A 19,010-nucleotide genomic window follows, 5' to 3' on the forward strand; every position below is an offset into this window, starting at 1 on the left:
CATAAGCAAAAAGAAAAAAGCCGGAAGTGGTGCTGTGGCTCAAGTGGTAGAGTGCTAGTCTTGAGCTGAAGAGCTGAGGGGAAAAAAAAATTCTGTCTGTACTCGAGGCCCAACTATTTCAGGACATGCGCTGAACCTCCATCTTTGTTGCCACTGTCAGCAAACTTCATTGATGTGCTTGACAGCTAACGCCAGGAGTACTTCACCACACACTGCCCTGAACACCTCATTGCATATTTGAATGCTATCTTATAAAATAGCCCTCTGTACTTTTACTTCATCCATGAATCCAGCCCAGACAAGTTAAATGGTACCGAAGGGAAATTAGCTAACCCTTATGCAATTTGCATCTTACATCCAGCATTTACACGAAACCGGTTAAGACTTAAATGAAGGTACTTGCTCCCTTTTTTTTTTTTTGCGGGTCCTGGTCCTTGAATTCAGGGCCTAGGCACTATTCTTGAGCCTCTTTGTGCTCAAGTCTAACATTCTACCGCTTGAGTCACAGTGCCATGCCCAGCCTTTTCTGAGTAGCTTTTGAAGAATTGCACAGGGATTTTCCTGCCCAGGCTGGCTTTGAACTACAATCCTCAGACCTCAACCTCCTGAGTAGCTAGACTCACAGCTATGAGCCACCAGTCCAACTACCACTTGCAAAATGCTCCAAACTACCACTAGAAGCTGTTTCGAGCTCTGCAGAGGCTGGATGCCCTGGCCTATTCAGCCCACCATCTGTACCCTAGCAAAAAAAATCAGGTTGTTAAAGGACCAGTCTTTTCACCATCTGATTATACAGATATACTTTTCCCAAAATCTTTGGGTGTTGACTGGGGTCAGCAAAAGCACAAGACACAGAAGCAGTAGACAGCTGAGACTGAGAACCAGCCTGGCATAAGCAAGGATCCAAATCCTGTAAACCAAGCAAATATGAACACAGCAGTCTTAGATGAAATACAAAATTACAGGGTATTTAATGACAGAGACAGGGTGAGGTGTTGGGCAGGGATTGAACATGAAACAGGCTAGTTCTAAGTGTAAGGCAGAGGATGACTTCACTTTCGGGTAAAATAAAAAACTATACATGTGCACAAACATCTGAAATATCAACGCTAGTAGTAATCTGGTCCAGTGATTATTCTTCCCATTGCTTGTTTTCTAAAATAAGGTTTGAAACCCAAGAAGTCTAGGTGGTCAAACCTAGCTCATTCCCTTTCCCACACCTTTCATCCCATGGTTTCCTCTGATATTCTATGTAATTATACTCAATGGGACTCTTCCTGATTTCATTTGCCAGACACTGCAAAAAGCATTTTTGTTTCAGACTGGTTTTAAGAGGTAATTTTTTCTCATACACAAACACAGCATCTCTCTGGGGGCTGGGAAGGTGGCTCAGTGGTAGAGCGCTTGCCTGAGGCCCTGGGTTCGATTCCTCAGCACCACATAAGCAAAAAGAAAAAAGCTGGAAGTGGCGCTGTGGCTCAAGTAGTAGAGCGCTAGCCTTGAGCTGAAGAGCTGAGGGACAGCGCCCAGGCCTAGAGTTCAGGCCCCAGGACCGGAACCCCCCCCCCCCCAAAAACACCAAATACAGCATCTCACCATCAACCTAAATGAAAACAAACACCACTTATATATGTGTGTGTGTATTTAAAAAGATCTTTTAAGTTATCAAATGGAGAACACGTATTATACTTCTACAACTTGATATTGAAGCACAACAATCTCAATTGTTTCTTCAATATTATCAGAGGGACTTTATTCATGTACTAATGGCACATACGTTGAATTTTCTTTTCTTTTTTTTTAAAGTAAAAACTAAGAAAGGCTCATTTCGTCTTTTTTGCAGTTCATTTAGATATTTTAGGAAATCAGAGGCAAATAGGCATTATACCTTTTTATTCCTTTGCTAAGAGTACTCTTTGGTCCTACTGTGTGTGAATGCCTATAGTCCTGTGTAATTTATCATGTTCATTTCAGTGTTTTTAAATTAGGAATATAATAGGGAGGCCATAATCTCAAGGGACATCTTAGGTATTTCCTCGAGGTCTCTAACTCTTTTATATTAGAGTGCAGGTCTGTGTATTCAGACTGTCCAAGAAATAAACTCTCACCAGCTGTCCTGTCTTCTTTTTTTGGCTATACCCACAGGGTTGAACACAGGGTTTGTTTGCTATGCAGGTACTTTAGCATTCAAGCCACATTCTATACACCTTTCCTTGGTTGGGTTAGTTTTCAGGTGTTTTGTCTGGGGTGAGCCTCAGCCTTTGATCTTCTTAGCCACAGTATGTACCATCACTCCCGGTGATCTGATATGGAGTCCTACACTCTTTTGTCCAGGCTGGCTTCAAACATTGATCTTTCTGATCTCTATGTGCATCCCCAAGTAGATGGGATTATGGATGGGATTATGAGTCTTTTTTTTTTTTGCAAATTAGCAGCATAGCTACCCATGCCAGAAATTCCTCACATAACAAGTTACAAAAATAGTTATATCAAAATGACATGATTTGTGTGTGTGCACGCATAGGGAGTATTTAAAATTAAAACATCATAGCATCGAAGTAAAGACCAAGAACATTCTAAACAGTATAAAAATCCTGTAGGAAAACAGAACCATTCTGGGGCCATTAGTGAGAGAACTGCCTCTTATCTGAAGACTTCCTGCTAATGTGCTTGAAGATTTTGGACTTCTCTACTTTCTTGGTTTTCTGGTAGCCAAATCCTCCGCCACCTCCTCTCTTCTTAAGCTTGCCTTCATTGCTGTTCACGTCTGCAGGTAAATGTTAAGGAAATCAGGCAGCAGAGATGATAAGCAATAGTGAAACCCAGCATGCATTGCATTGCACTCTTGCCCACCTGTCCTAAATCCTGACAATGTAGAGGAACTAAAATGAGGTGTGATTTAAGACCAGGTGCAATATTCACAGCAACCATTCGTTCCACCCAACAAAATTCAAGGTGAGTATAAATAAGGAGCTATAAGACCCATACAAATACATTTAGAAGTCCTCTCAGTACTGCCATATGTGACTTTTGCTTCATTTGACTGAGAAATGTTTAACTAAGCAAAGGACCTATTCTTCAGGCCACACGATTCAACATGCACTCATTATAGCAATCATGACTCAACATCTAAAATGGGGATGAAGCAAGCCCTGGCGGCTCAATAATTCTACCTACTCAGGAGGCTGAGATCTGAGAATCACAGTTCAAAGCCAGTCAGGGCAGGAAAGTGTATGAGACTCTTATCTCCACTAAATAACCAAAAAAAAAAAAAAAAAAAAAAAAGCTGGAAATATAGCTGTCATTCAAGTGGTAGAGCACTATCATTGAGCAAAAGCTCAGGGACAGTGCCCAGGCCCTGAGTGCCCAAGCCCCAGGACTGGCTCAAAAAAAGGAAAAAAGAATGGGGCTGGCAATCCAAAATCTGGCCCTCCAGTTCCCTCAAGATTTATCACTATAGCGTTAACAAATTATTTCTCAAGATACATTTATCTATAATCTGACTTGTTGATTAAAACTCATTTGTATAATTACTTTAAAAACAAAAAAACTTGTTTCTTCTGCTGAAAATAAGCACATATTATAAATTGTAACTGCTTCAACTGGAGGTATTCTTGCTTTTTGCCCTGAGCAAAGCTTATGTTTTCTTTTGTCAAACTTGCCTTTTCTTTGTATAAAACTCTCCACTGTCTGTAAGGGGCTTAGCTTAACACTCTTTGAACAGCTTTAATGATTTCCTTTAAATACTCTGCACAGAGGGCCTCAGCAAACACCAAGTTCTGCAACTTCATCTGTTTCTGTCTGCAAGGTACAAAAATCCCTGCCTCTCACTGGGTCAGATTGCTTTGTCTTTTTGAGGCTTAAGCCTTATGTCACCTTCTTCCTGTAAGGTCCACCATGATTAACCTCTTTTTACCCTATTGTACCCCTATGTGCTAAACTGAACCATGATGAACATCTGAGCCCTGGCTGATGGCCAAAGCACACTCAAACCCACCGGTAAACTCAATCCCCATGAAGCCTTTGCTCCTTAGTTCCAGCATGACTTAATAACAAACAAAAGGATACTCAGATCAACAAAAGGTGGCACCTTGAAACCAAACGACAGAGCAACCTGAGGCAAATTTAAGTTATTAACATTGAAGATCTGCTTCAGAGAATGGGAGTCATATGCTCGTATGTATGACTTGTATGCTTCCTGGGCGGACTTATGAAGAAAATAGTTCTTTTCAATGAGTTTTTCAAGCTGGAACAGAAAGAAACATTGGTTTTAGTGAAACAGATCTAAAATATCTGAATAAAGTAACCTACAAGACACATTTGTTTATACTTACTCCAGTCAGTTTATGAACTGACACAGCAATAAGATCAAAGAAAAGAAAAACAAAGCAACCTAGAAACCACACAGCAAGGAATCTTAAGTATTTCACAGTCTAGTTCCCACCTTATGAAAGGGCAGATTCAGACCCCGTGAAGATCGTGTTGGGACAAAGTTATCTCTTACTCAGAAATGTAACTGGAAAAAAGCAGTGTACCTGAGACTGAATGTCAGAAATTTTCGACCAAGAAAAGTCAAATTCATTTAGTGGAACCTAGAAAACAAAACAGAATAACCAACACTCAGATTTGGAGATGGATGAAAGTGCTGTGTCCTATTAACAGTGAGAGCTGATGGTTCCAGGCAGCAATAGTTTCAATGTAGCTCAAGCCTGGGATGTGGCATTTCCTCAGGATGGGGACCAGCATCTACTTTCTCTAGCTTTCCAATGTCAAAGGAAGTTCCAATTCTGCTGGGTGCACATGAATCAAGTTAGGGACTTGCATTTCTTTCTTCCTGGAAGACTAGGTGAAAACTGAACAGAGACAATAAGTTGGGGAAGAACTTTAAGATGTCTATGATTATGTGGTGTGCTGAAGCAACCCGGAACATTTAGTGAGGATCATCAGCTCTTCTAAGATCACCCTTCCCTGTGACTGTGGCTTGTAACACACAGGGCTCTACTGAGCACAAGCTCCAATAAGTACTTGTTATCATTCATCACATTAAATAGCTGGAAATGTTCAAGACTTAAACTAGTTACTGGGGGGGGGGGGGGGGGGGGGGGGGAGTGGCTGGAGGGGAAATAGATGTCCATTCTTGATGAGCATATTGCAATCAGCAACAAACTCCAGGAGTGCTTGTGCTGTGGGGCAGTGAAGGGTTGGAGCTGAGATGGTCTTCTAGGATAGAGCAGCAATTCTAGAAAACCAGGAAAGGAGCATATATAGCAATTGTACATAGGGTTCAGGGCAACTTTGGGAATGGCACCAAGTTGCAAGATAGAAGAAATACTCCTTGCACGAATGCTAGTGAGGTTGGCAAGGAACAAGTGTCATGGAAAAGAAGTTCTGCCATCAGTCCACAAAGCCTAGCAACCAAGAGGCCTGTTTTGATGGATTCTGTTATGGTAGGATGGAGAGGTCAAACCCAGATAGGTTACTTAGGGATTGAGCAGAAGGAATTGCAAAGTAGAAACTACTTTCCCCACAAGGCAGACTAGGGGAAAGGCAGGAGCAGTAGCCCCCAGAGACAGTGGCAGGAAAATTAGTGGAATGATACCATGAAAAACAGCAACAGAAAAGTGAAGAAAGTAGTGATGGTATGAATGCAGATTCCACTGCTTATATAAGAAGGATAAGAAGAAAAGGTACCAAAATGAGAAGCAGGTAAGGCTATAGGAGGCAGTCATGACTAGGAATAAGAGAGCCTGAAGGAGCAGAGAAGCTTACACTGGGGTTGTAGGGAATAGGAGACAAGAGACCCTGGGACACAGTAAGTATGAATGAGACACAGCTAGGGGCTGAGCTGTGTGGCAGCTATTTCTGCTCACATTCCCTGGCCAAAAAACACATAAAACCTCACTGTTTTCACAGCCCTGCCCTGTCTTAAGACCCCTCTGCCAATTCCTATATAAGAATAATCTTTGTCCCAATTTAACATTTTCTAAGCAAATGTATTTACCTTGGATTGCCTCAAGTAACGAAGGAAACCCAATTCTTCTGGGCGCAAAATAAGTAAGGCATGCCCTCTTCCATTCAGGCCTCTGGCTGTTCTACCTACACGATGAATGTATTCCTTTGGTGGAGAAAGAAAACCTGGGTTTAGGCATTGATTCCATGAACCTGTTGGCATCACGGCTGTATTTTGGATGACAGGAAGAGGTATATCAGCACTCCTATACTGAAATGGTGTGCCTCCCACAGAACTGGGCTATACCCACCTTCACCCTGTTCCCTACAAAGCAGGGCCAACACATTTTCTGCAAACACTATTCATGAATGAGTAATCAGTTAAAGATAAAGCCATAAAAAAGTTGTATACCATGTTCACATTAACATTGTAAGCTAATAAATGAAGTGTATTTCATCTTCAAAAATGGCTGGCTTGAGCATATATGCTTTAGTTCTAACCAACTGTTCTTTATTATCCACGGTCCTGTGAAATACTTAATATTAAGTTTGTTCTACTACAAATACTACAGAATTTTTATATAACTTAAGTAAATGTTCATTCTTTCAGACATTTGTTGCTCTGGATACAGCACTCCAAAGATTTAATACTCTCACTTTAAGACATCCTGTTACCTGTTCAATCTTCTCTGCATACCCTTAGCCCAGGAAAGCCCGAATCACATTTTAATCCAAGAAATGCTGAAGGGCTGCTCAGCAGGGGTAAACTTCCTGGATATGAAAGGAGTTTCTCAGACAACCCAGACAGTAAATGCATTCCTTCTAAAGATGCTCCAGTTACACCATATGTTGGTTACCTTAGGATCATCTGGAGGGTCATACTGAACAATCCAATCGACTTCAGGAATGTCTAAACCTCTTGCTGCCACATCTGTACACAACAATATCCCTGAGTCTGCATTACAGAATTGGAAGAATGTGGTTGTACGCTTGTTTTGTTTCTGCCTTCCCTAGATTAAAAACAAAACAAAATTCATTAAAGCTGGAACATGGAGTTGTTTCTATAAACTCTAAATAAACATATCCAAACTGTGGAATTGGTACCTTACTTGATTTTAAGCACACAACCCATCTTATGTTCTACAGATTGCAATGATGTTGACTTCCAATGGGATCAAACTATTCAAAACTAGTCTTAAGGAAGAGCAATACTTTCTATCCTACATTACTAAGCCCCTAGCAACCACTTACATGAATGGCCAAAACTGGCAAATCAATGTAGTTCAGCAGCTCATAGTGGTATTTCACAGATTTACAAGATGAAAAGAAAACCATCACTTTCTTCTTTCGATTCTTCTTAAGGAATGTAAAGAGCAGAAGGAATCTCTTTTCAGAGGGACAAACAACATAGCCCTAGAAATGAGCCAAATTAACAGATACAAATTAATCAAGTGAGCCTAATAATCCACACAATGTGAAGTAACATAGACACAAGACATTCACAATCTAAACTGGTCAGGTGCCAGTGGCTCACACTTGTAATCCTAGCTACCCACGAAGCTGAGGTCTGAGGATTGTGGATTAAAGCCAGCCTAGGCAGGAAAGTCCGTGAGACTCTTATCTCCAATAAACCACAAGAAAACTAGAAGTAGTGCTGTGGTTTAAGTGGTAGAGCACTAGTCTTGAGCTGAAAAGCTCTGGGACAGTGACCAGGCCCATAGTTCAAGCCCCATGACTGACCAAAATAAGCAAATACTAAAGCAACATGAAATTACAAGGAACCGATTCATCAAAAACCTCAATATCTTATCTAACTGTAACCCCTCTGTACATCACTTTGACAAAAAAAAAAAAAAAAAAAACAAAAGGACTCTACATGTAACATTCCCATTTTCATCAATCCACTTTGGATCTGACACCACCTTTCACAGCTATAACTTACTTTATACCTTATGGAGATCATTAGAAACATCTTTTTTTCTTTTTAAACTGTATTTAAAATTGGCAGTATAACATGCTTCCAATGTAACAAGCAGTATTAAGAGTAAAGAGTTGATCTGATTATTAGTTTTTGGTACTCAAATTTGCTGTCTTTGATTAAAAGTTCATTAATTTGTTTGCTCTATGGATAATTTATTTTTCTTCTCTTTTTTTTTTTTTTTTTGGGTCCGGTTGTGGGGCCTGAACTCTGGGCCTGGGTGCTATCCCTCAGCTCTTCAGCTCAAGGCTAGCACTCTACCACTTGAGCCATAGCGCCACTTCCGGCTTTTTTCTTTTTGCTTATGTGGTGCTGGGGAATTGAACCCAGGGCCTCAGGCATGCAAGGCAAGCGCTCTACCACTGAGCCACCTTCCCAGCCCCTCTATGGATAATTTCTAAACAATTATAATGAAACACCATCAAGATCTTTACAGTTCTAAGCTTTTTGTTTATAAAAGTACCTGCTCAAGACCATCCACTGTAGCATTGGCTTTATCATCATCAACACCAACATACAATGGCTCCTTTTTCAGTGAAATCCTTGCCAAATCTTCAACTTTTCGAGTTTGTGTGGCAGAAAAGAGCATGGTTTGTCTGCGTACTGAAACACACAACCAGAGATAGCCCAAATTTCCATAACTATTTCACAATTACAAACACTTCACATAGATATAGCAGGAATAGTAGAGGAGCTGTCACTATTAAAATGAGTAAAAAGGACACACTGTTAAGCTTCATAGGTCTGTTAAGTTTGATAAGGACAAATTCCTTCAAAGGCAAATTTCCAAATCTCACCCAAGAAAACTCAAATAGTTGGTAGCTAAAACTTTACCAGCCAGCCACGCACTGCTGGTTCACACCTGTGATAACAGCTACTCAGGAAGCTGAGATCTGAGGATCAAGGCTTAAAGCCAGCCTGGGAAGCAAAGTTCCTGAGACTCTTATCTGTAATTAACCACCAAAAAGCTGGAAGTGGAGCTATGGCATGTGGTAGGAGCACCAGACTTGAGCAAAAAGCTCAGGCCCAGGTCCTGAGTTCAAGCCTCAGAGGCAGCACTCCCTCTCTCCCTCTCCCCAAAAATACAACAACAAACTTCACCAGCTCCACACCCCTTTTCTGGATAGTTATTAATCAGAAAAAGGTATCTATGCCTTTATAACTTGTAGACAAATAATCATATTCCAACTGCATATATAACTCCTAAACTGTACCACAGAAAATCCCAACAACAGTCATCCACAGCTAAAAGGATGAACTGGTATAGTCTAAAAAAATAGGATGGTACTGAGGAAAAGGGGCAGAAAAATTTGAGGGTGAAGGACATGTTCAGGATCTTATTACAGTAATGGTTTTTAAGGGACATCAGATTATCAAAACTTGAAGAGTTTAATATATACAGTTTATTAATTATATACATTGGTAGAATACCAATACATAAATCACAATGAGCACAATCATGGTATTATTATGAACAATTTATAATGATATAAGACTGTAACCATAAGATGTACTAGTCAAATATAACACAGAAGACAAGACTAGGGTTTCTCCAAAGATGTTCATAAGGAAACAGTAGGTAAGATGGCAAAGGAGGGAATCTGATGTTATCAAAAATGCCAAAACTATAAATTCAGTAAAAATCTGATGAATGTATTCCAAATTACCTCTAAGCATGACTGGTTTAACTACTTCATTTGCCACAATAAAATAAAATTCTGGCAGTAAATATGTGAGTTTTCCTATAGGAACAACCACAATCAACTTCTCCCTACTTTTTAAGCTACATGCAGATGCATCTACTTACCTGGCAAAAGTTTAATTATCTGCTTCAATTCTTCTTCAAATCCAACATCTAAGATACGATCAGCCTCATCAATAACTAGACACTGTAGATTTTTATACATAAATCCTGGAGTATTCTAACAAAACAATGGAAAAGAAGTGTCAGCTGTCGTTATATTTCATATAAAACAAGAGTGACAATACATATAAATGTTCTACCTGCATATGGTCTAGAAGACGGCCTGGTGTGGCCACAATGATGTTGATCCCATTACAGAGTTTCTGTGCTTCAGCAGATCTGTTACTACCACCCATGATCAACCCGTATGTGTGAACGTGGTGCGTCATTAGCTCCTTAAGAACTCCAAAAGTCTGCATGGCCAGTTCTCGAGTGGGTGAGAGAATGAGGACTCCTGTTCCTAAAAATCCAAAAATGACAGAAGGTACAAGTCTCATGGTTGTCAGCAGGAGGCCCTATAAGCTACAACAAACTTCTAGTGAAACAGTGGTAGAAATAGATCAAAAGCTTACCATTCCTGGGCATGAACTTTAACTTAACAATGAGCTCAATAGCAGGAATGAGAAATGCCAGGGTTTTGCCACTTCCTGTTTTTGCAGCTGCTAAAAGATCCCTAAACAAAAAGGGAAAAGAAAAAGACATTATATCTACCCATTCACAAATATTTACTGAACACCAATAAAGCACTATTTAGACATTTTAGACACTGAGCTAAGCAGGAAGAAAAAAATCTAGCCCATTCCTTCCCTATCACTGATACCAATAACATCCTATATATCTAACACAGAAATAAAAATTGAGCTACAGAAAAGAAATTAATTCTTTAAACATCAGTAAATAACTTACAAGTTCTTATTGCGACTGGTCATAATACAATGTTAAATCAACAAAACCATTTTGGTATTTTCTTTACAATTTCCTACCCCTAAGAATAGAAACTAATTTCTAAACATCACTATTAATAATCATACCTGCCCTCTAGGAGTGGTTTAATACTTTTGTGTTGAATCTCAGTCATGCGTACAAAGCCCATTTCTTTTATTGCCTTCAGGGTATTTTCATTGACAAGATAAGTTAGAGAATCGAATGAAGTATCCTCAAAGGCACCTATGCAGAAGACAGTTTATTATTAGCAAACTTAAGTTTCTTAAAAATTAATCCTGTTGGGACTGGGAAGGTGGCTCAGTGGTAGAGTGCTTGCCTCGCATGCATGAGGCTCTGGGTTCCATTCCTCATCACCACATAAACTGAAAAAGCTGCAAGTGGCGCTGTGGCTAGCCTTGAGCTGGAAAGCTGAGGGGCAGTGCCTAGGTTCAAAGTTCAAGCCCCAAGACAAAAAAAAAAAAAAGAAGATAAAAATAAAAATAAATTAATGCTGTTAATAGCTGTCAAAACTAGCCTTGCTTCTTAGAAGGTCTTCTTACAGTTAACGCCCTCCCCTCAGCCAGGTATTGGTGGCTTATCCCTGTAACCCTAGCTACTTAGGATGCTGAGATCTGAGGACTGTGGTTCAAAGCCAGCTTAGGCAAGAGTCCATTAGACGCTTATCTCCAATTAACCACCAGAAAACTAGAAGTGGAGCTGTGGCTCAGAGTGGTAAAGTGCTAGCCTTAAGCTGAAAGAGCTTAGGGACAGCACCCATACCCTGAGTTCAAACCTCATGACCCACAAGAACCAAACAGCCCCTCCCCGCCCCCACAATCATTTCTACTGATAGTGATTAGGAAAAAACCTCTTGCACTTTCTTCACTGATGGTGGTTACATGATTTAAAGTCCATATGACATAAAACGTGAAAGGATAAAACATAAAAATGGAGCCTAGGGTCAGGTAAAAAGCAGTCAATTTTACTCCAATAAGACCACAGAGAGGAATCAGACAGCCATAGAACCCATATGAACTCACAGGGCAAGTAGTGCAGTAGTTCTTCAGCAGGGTGGGATATCAAAATTCCCTGGGTAGCTTCCTATCTACAGCAAGGTTGTAAAACAAGGCCTCTCTGCCTTGGAAATACTGATGGTTCCAGAAAGATAGTTCAAGTCACAAATTTTCAACTTTATGCTGCTGTAAAAGCACACTCAAAACAACCAGTTTTTCACTTTAGGATAGCATTTGATAAATTACATGAAATGTTCAATACTTTACTAGAAAGTAGGTTTTGTATTAGAGGGTTTTGTTAAACAGTAGCTGAAGGAAGAATTCTAAGCATCTTTTTTTTTTGCGGGGGGGGGGGGGGGGGGGGGGGGGGGGAGGTCTGGTCGTGGGGCCTGAACTCTGGGCCCGGGCGCTGTCCCTCAGCTCTTCAGCTCAAGGCTAGCGCTCTACCACTTGAGCTTTTTTCTTATGTTGTGCTGAGGAATGGAACCCAGGGCCTCATGCATGCAAGGCAAGCGCTCTACCACTGAGGCACCTTCCCAGCCCCTCTAAGCATCTTTAATTTAAGGTAGGCTAAGCTACAATGCTAAGTGTTCAAATGCACTTACGGCTTCTATTTTCTATTTATAACAATAAGCTTATAAAGACAGTAAGTTGAAGAAGGATGGCAATGACATTGTGGCTGGATAATTCTGGCTAAACATAGTGGCTAAAGAATGAGCCCAGGGTTCATTCTAGCACTGGAAGACAGCTACAGTTTTGGAAGGCTATGCATCAGCTATAGCCTTCATAACATTTCAGCCTTTACCTTCTGGATGTCAGCAGATTGTCCTTTTGATCATTAAAAATGTTCCTAGGATAGAGTAACCAATCTTCTAGGTTTATAATAAGGCGGTTGGAATTTTAGGGTGTAAGACCTTTAGTACTCACACTGGGAAAATTCTGGGCAAACTTGGACCTAGTCACTCTGGTAGGCAAAATTACCCTTGTTGTAAAGCATGTACCACTGTGTATCTTTTGGAACTATTTTTTTTCCTTGTGCATAATAAGCATGATGTGTAAATGCTAGTCACTGAGCTACACACCTTTGTAATTTTGTTTACATAAAATAAGGGTTGGACCTAAGTATTTTCAAAAAACAAGCAACCAACAGAATAAACAAAAAGTTCAAGGCAAACCGGCTCAAGTAGCCATTTCTGGTCAGGAACTGTGAATTAAAGACTAAATGTTTTGAAAAAGGGTAAAGCAAAGAAACAAAGAGTAGTAGAAGCTATGCACATATCAAAGTACTGAAGTGTTAGGAATGTGGAAAAGAAAAATAAGGAACAAACCAAAAGAACCAAATACCATAAAGCAGAAGACAGAGATGACATTCCCAAGAAGATAAATCCAGAAATCTCCCTCGACGTTACCTGTCAGTCCCATGGGCAGGCTGGGTACTTCACTATCATCGTCCTTACTGTTGGGCTTCTCAACACGGTCTTCTGTTTCTTTAGGAGGAGTCTTGGTGCCTTCTTCAATTTTTGCCTTTTTAGTATCTTTGGCTTTAAAAAACAATCATAATGATTTTTTCTTTAAAACAATCATATGATTTTTTCTTTAAAAAAATCATAACAGACTTGTTATGCAGAGATATATTTCCCAAAGCTAAATATATATTTAAGAATCTTGGGCTGGGATGTAGCTCAGTGGCAAAGCACTTGCCTAGCAAATGCAACGTCCTGGGTTCGATCCCCAGTACCAAAAAGACAAAAAAAAAAAAAAAAATACATTTAAAAAAAAAACCCAAACAAAGAATCTTTTTCAAGGGGCTGGGAAGGTGGCTCAGTGGTAGAATGCTTGCCTTGCATGCATGAGGCCCTAGGTTTGATTCCTCAGCACCACATAAACAAAAAAACAAAACCAGAAGTGGTGCTGTGGCTGAAGTGATAGAACTCTAGCCTTGAGCTGAAGAGCTGAGGGACAGCGCCCAGGCCCAGAGTTCAGGCCCCCTGACTGACCAAAAAAAAAGGAATCCTTTTCAAGAAAACATCTTGGTTATACAGAATTGCCAACAAAACTTAGTAAGATTCCTAAAAGTATAATACCATTAGAACCAAATATGAACAAATCTAAGTTGCACTAAGCAATGTATGAAGATTTATTAAAGCATAGGGAAAGGGCACTTACCAGATTTTATTTAAAAAGGCTTTTTATAAGTCATGCCATGTGCCATTAATTTTCTATAAAACCCACTTGTTATCACACATACATTCATCACATGGTCCCAACCTGTTGTTCCAGTTCCACCATCCACAGCTCTCTAATATGGGTTTACCACCATGCTGGGCTTTTATAAAAATTTATGGCACTAAGGCTGAACAGAAATGAGGATTCTAAGACCGACATATTCAAAAGCCATGGTGTGGTCAATCGGTGTCCCTGGATTATGACTTCTGTTTTCCTTATCAGTTTTAAAAGCATGCAGATTTTGCGACTTAGTGACTGAAGAGTATGACTTCCTTGGGCATACTCAGAACAAGACTCTTAAAGCAATTAATTTTAGAAGTTTAGATTATAACCACATCAAAACTAATTCTTAAGCTTCATGAATTTCCATCTCATTTTACCTTATATTTAAACAGTTTTCTTATAAGTTACAATTGAGTTTGCAGGCAGCATGAAGAGCCACACATATCTGGGAACAGCCAAAAGCTACTTTGTAAATGAATGACTTACTTGAAGTAAGATATATCAACAGGATGTTTTAACTTGGGTGGGTAAACTTTTTATAAAAAGTTATGAATATTTGAGCCTTCATAGTTCTCAAATGCTTTCTGTTGCAATAAAGACAACATAATCTAACACACTATGATGTAAGCCAAATTAAAAACAAAACAAAACAAAACAGGTGGAAGGCCAGATAGTTTGCTGACCCCTGTCCTATCCTACTTTGAGATTTCTACTTGGCCATAGCTCAATTAAAAAGTCCATTCCATCACTAGTTTATTAAATTCAATAATCTTCCTCCTCCTTCATTATCCTGCCTATACTACTCCAGCATAAATTAAAATTGTTTTGGGGCTGGGAAGGTGGCTCAGCGGTAGAGCGCTTGCCTTGCAAGCCTGAGGCCCTGGGTTCGATTCCTCAGCACCACATAAACAAAAAGAAAAAAGCCGGAAATGGTGCTGTGGCTCAAGTGGTAGAGCGCTAGCCTTGAGCTGAAGAGCTGAGGGACAGTGCCCAGGCCCAGAGTTCAAGCCCCAAGACTGAACCCCCCCCCCCCAAAATTAAAATTGTTTCTTCAAAACCTTCTTCCATGCTATTATTATTTCCTGGTACTAGAGTTTAGTTGAACTGAAGGCCTGGTCTCTTCCATTTTTTGCACAAAGCTGTGACTCTACAACTTGAGCCACAGTTCCACTTCTGGCTTTCTGGTGTGGTTAATTGGAGCTAAGAGTCTCATGGATTTTCCTGCCCAGGCTGGCTTCTAACAATGATCTTCAGATCTCATCTTACTGAGTAGCTACGATTATACACATGAACAAACCACCTACAAATCTACATGCCATTTTATATACTTCGCAAGTAAGTCTGCCTTTAAAAAGGGTGGAATTATGGAAGGAAAAAAACAGATAAGTAAAAGAGGTAAATGAATGCAGTTAAGTGAAATTCATTGACACAAAAAGGGCTAGGTAGATCTCACTATTCACTGAAATTATTGTTAAAATTGTGTAACTGTTTATAAATAGGCTAAGACTAATATTCATAGCACACCCTATTTATCGAAAAAGTCCAGTTAACTGAGTCTACCTCGAGCAAATTCCTATAGTTTTATCTAACTGCTAGGTTTTAAATTTTTTAGAGAATGTAAAAATATGACATACTGCTTAATATTTTGAGAAAAGTTAAGAGTAATTCCCTTTCTTCAGCAGCAAAATGTTTCACCTATTATGTACGTTTCAGGCATACTGGTGAACATAGAGGGAGGGCTTTTACATGTCATGTTCACATGACAGTAATGGAGGGAAGGTAGAATGAAAACTGTGAAGGAAGAGCTAAAGTTCAAAGAGAATGGGGTACATACCAGGCTCGGCATCATTCATCGTTTTCCTTTTTTTCCTTTTTTTCTTTTTTGATTCTGTATTAGGAGACTGTGCTGCTTCGACTTCTCCTTTGGTTGAAGTGTTAGATTCTTTTGGTTGAAGTGTTACATTTTCCACAGTGTCTTCTGAGATATCTCCATTTTGTACTTCTGACAAACTCACATTTACAGAACGTTTAACTTTCTTAATCTTTCCAACTTTCAATGTTTCTTCAGGCACATTTTCATTTTGAGTTTCTGACAGGCCCTCATCTGATGCCCCTATTTAAAAAGAGAAACAACATGTATACAATTTTTAATGAAGACCCTGGGGGCACTGAACTCTGACATGAGAAATTCCAGGGAGTCTGGGACTGGAAAACTTCAATGAGGTAGTTATAAAGTTACAATGTATACATTTTAGTGGTACTTGGTAAATTTAACTAATATTGTGAATGAAATTACTTCCTTTATCTAAGTTGCTACTTCTCCCTCATTCAACTCCAACTCCCTTAGGCTGCAGTGAATTGAAAACCGCTAATGAAAGCATTTATTCCTCTCAGTATCTATATACAAGCAAAACACTGTTACTTCTATCTACACCTATACCAACTATTTTGTAGGAATTGTCAATGTATGAAAACTTTAAATCATTACTATCTGCTGAAAACCACCTGGGGTTAGACTAGCATTTCCCCTTGGGGACAGTCATTTCAAAATCTCGATCACAGAAAACTGGGACTGTAAATGAGGCAAGAAGGATTAACAAAAACATAAAATTTTTTTAAGCCATTGTGCAGGCCACAGAGAAGCCTTAAGGAATTTGACATCTGAGATAGGGAGCAATAAACTTACTGTTCAGATTTTTTTTCTATTTTCCCTACAGATACACTTTAGATGAAAATGAAACAGGACAACCTAAGGAAACAGCCTGGTGAAGGTAACTCAGAAATATGGTATTTAGAAACACAGAAGTGCTATTTTTTGCTTCAAAGAGGAACCACAGGATGAACTCCTTCCCGAGGGATGCATTCCTCACCCCAAGAATTAACACTTGTCTAACATGATGTATGTCTTCCTGAGACAAACGCTTCCTCCAAACTTAGGCAACCCCCTTTATCTGAAGGATAAGGATGTTTTATGGCAGGGTGCATTCTTACCTGGAAACTAGAGGGTAACACCAGGTGTGATGGGGGGGGGGGGGGGAGGAAGCAACTATCTTTACGTAACTTTGAAGCCAGACCCCTGTCTTTATCACATAAATACCCCAACGGCCCAAGGAGCTGTGTGTCCATCTCCCCGTGACAGCACCTACCCTCTGCTAGATTGTGCCCTTGCCCTTCCGTTTCTTGTCTGTATATCTGCTTGTCTGCTCTGCCAGGTTTCCTTACCATCGTGAGTTGTCCAGAAACTCTTAATTCTTCGATGCAAGTCGAGGACCTTAAGTGAAGAGTTCCTACATTTACAGGGCAACGTCACTAAAGCTCACCTGCAGCCCGTGACGAGATGTGTAGGAACACGACTACATGCTTAAGCATTTGGGAGGAAAAGGTGTAAGAACCAAGGGAAGACAGGAAACTAAGATGAGTAGCTCGCAGCTGAGGAGCACCGACGAGGCCCCGAGGAGGTGACGGGGTTCACATTATGAGGCTGAAGGGCAAGAGGGAAGCTTTAGGTGGCTGGCCGGTCGGAGCCCCACGGGATCCGGAGGCCTCAGCGACTACACGGGTGCGGGGAGGGGCGGTGGGCGGCCCCGGCGGGCCGGGGCCGGGGCCGGGGCCTGAGCGCGCCGCACCTCCCGCCGTGGGATCCGGGCTCCGGCCCGGCCCGCGGCCCGCGTGGGGCCGCCTCCGCTCCGCTCACCTTGCAGCTTTTCCTGCAGCTTTATGTTTCGCTGTCGCAACTTGCGATTCCTCTTCTCGATCTTCTTGCGCAGAAGTTTCATCTGTAGGTACGACATGCTGCCAGAAAGACGCCCCAGCGGCGCCTCCGCACCGCGGCTCAGCGCCCGCAGCCCAACACACGTGCGCAACTAGGCCAGCCGGAAACACATCTGCGGATCCTTCCGGCCGGCGGGGCGGGGCAGAAATGCTTCCGGGCGCGTGCGCCGTTGGAATCCAGAAGCCTCGCCGTTGCAGCGCCCCCTGGGGACATGGAGGTCCGTCGTTGCACAAGAGTGACAAATTGAATATGGAAGTTAAGACCGAAGAGTAGAGAGTTGTCTTGGTTTGTTTTCCGTCGCTAAAAAAATACTCAGGACTAGGAAATTCATAAAGAATATGTCTAATTTGGCTTATGTTTCTGGAGGCCGGAAAGTTTCATAACAGCTGTATATGCATATGTTTTATTATGTATAATATATTATATATATTATTATATATTATATAATATATATTATATATGACATATATTATTATAGATAGCATATATTACATATTACATATACTATATTATATATGTTATGTATAACATATATTATTATAGATAATATATTTTATATTACATATATATTACGCATATTATATACATATATATAAAACAGCTGTATAGTGTTATAGTAGGGTGGATATGAAAGGGCCAGAGGGTATATACTGAAAAGAAGAAACTGGAAAGGTGGCATTGCTTTATAACAGTCTGCCCTCCTTGTTAACTAAGGAAGTTTTGAGCTTCTTCCTTGAGGGCGTGAAAACTCACCCCCTCAAGAAAGATATTAAACCCTCTTAATGACCCAATCACCTTTTTAAGGTCCCACCATTTCTCAACACTCTCACATTGGGAATAAAATTTCAACACGACTTTCATAGTGGACAAGTGATAAATGCAGCAAGGATGCTCTTGAATATTCAAGCTTTGTATGTGCTGTACAGAATACAAGAAGGGGAAAGAAAGGGGATTGAAGTATGTTAGTAAAGAAGGATAAAGGTAAGAAGACATGGGACACTCAGTTTCAGAGGAATTATATATTGTTCTACAATTCCTTTCAGAGTTAAGGAAGATACAGCTCACTTAGACAAGATCTGGATTAAATGAGGCTAATATTCACATATATTAAATTCCAAATCTGTTAATGCCAGTTGCCCAGCAATTTTGGCAGCTGGAACAGTTAAGGAAAGAACAAAAAAGATAGCACATGAGCTAGATCCTAAGAATGAGCCAAATTTGGATGGGCAATAATATAAATGAGGTTAAGAGAGCATTGAGCTTCCTGGTATCAAGGGAACAGACCTGCCATCAGCGTTTAGGAGAGTCCTAGTAAAGATAAGTAAATGAGGCTGCCATTTGGATATAGTGTGACAATTTCAGTTGACAATGTAGATTCTTGAGGATGGCAGGGTGATAAAA

General features: G+C 40.4%; 1 protein-coding gene across 2 annotated transcripts; it reads right to left on the reverse strand.

The window, feature by feature from the left end:
• Nucleotides 1-1,627: 1,627 nt before the first annotated feature.
• Ddx18 (DEAD-box helicase 18) lies at nucleotides 1,628-17,705 on the reverse strand. 2 transcript variants are annotated; one of them, XM_042685177.1, is made up of 14 exons: nucleotides 17,532-17,705; nucleotides 15,672-15,950; nucleotides 13,018-13,143; nucleotides 10,703-10,838; nucleotides 10,244-10,344; nucleotides 9,932-10,131; nucleotides 9,735-9,849; nucleotides 8,391-8,530; nucleotides 7,201-7,362; nucleotides 6,807-6,959; nucleotides 6,002-6,115; nucleotides 4,536-4,592; nucleotides 4,069-4,246; nucleotides 1,628-2,767 (listed from the first exon to the last, which is right to left on the reverse strand). In XM_042685177.1, exons 1-14 carry the CDS (start codon nucleotides 17,626-17,628, stop codon nucleotides 2,625-2,627), a joined length of 2,001 nt encoding a protein of 666 aa, XP_042541111.1. In that variant the 5' UTR covers nucleotides 17,629-17,705; the 3' UTR covers nucleotides 1,628-2,624. The 2 variants fall into 2 exon arrangements, with proteins under 2 accessions (XP_042541111.1, XP_042541110.1); XM_042685176.1 differs by having other exon boundaries at nucleotides 13,018-13,149.
• Nucleotides 17,706-19,010: the final 1,305 nt, after the last annotated feature.

The sequence above is a fragment of the Dipodomys spectabilis genome, unplaced genomic scaffold, assembly GCF_019054845.1.
Source record: "Dipodomys spectabilis isolate Male_0828 unplaced genomic scaffold, ASM1905484v1 ptg000094l, whole genome shotgun sequence".
Classification (NCBI taxonomy): Eukaryota; Metazoa; Chordata; class Mammalia; order Rodentia; family Heteromyidae; genus Dipodomys; species Dipodomys spectabilis.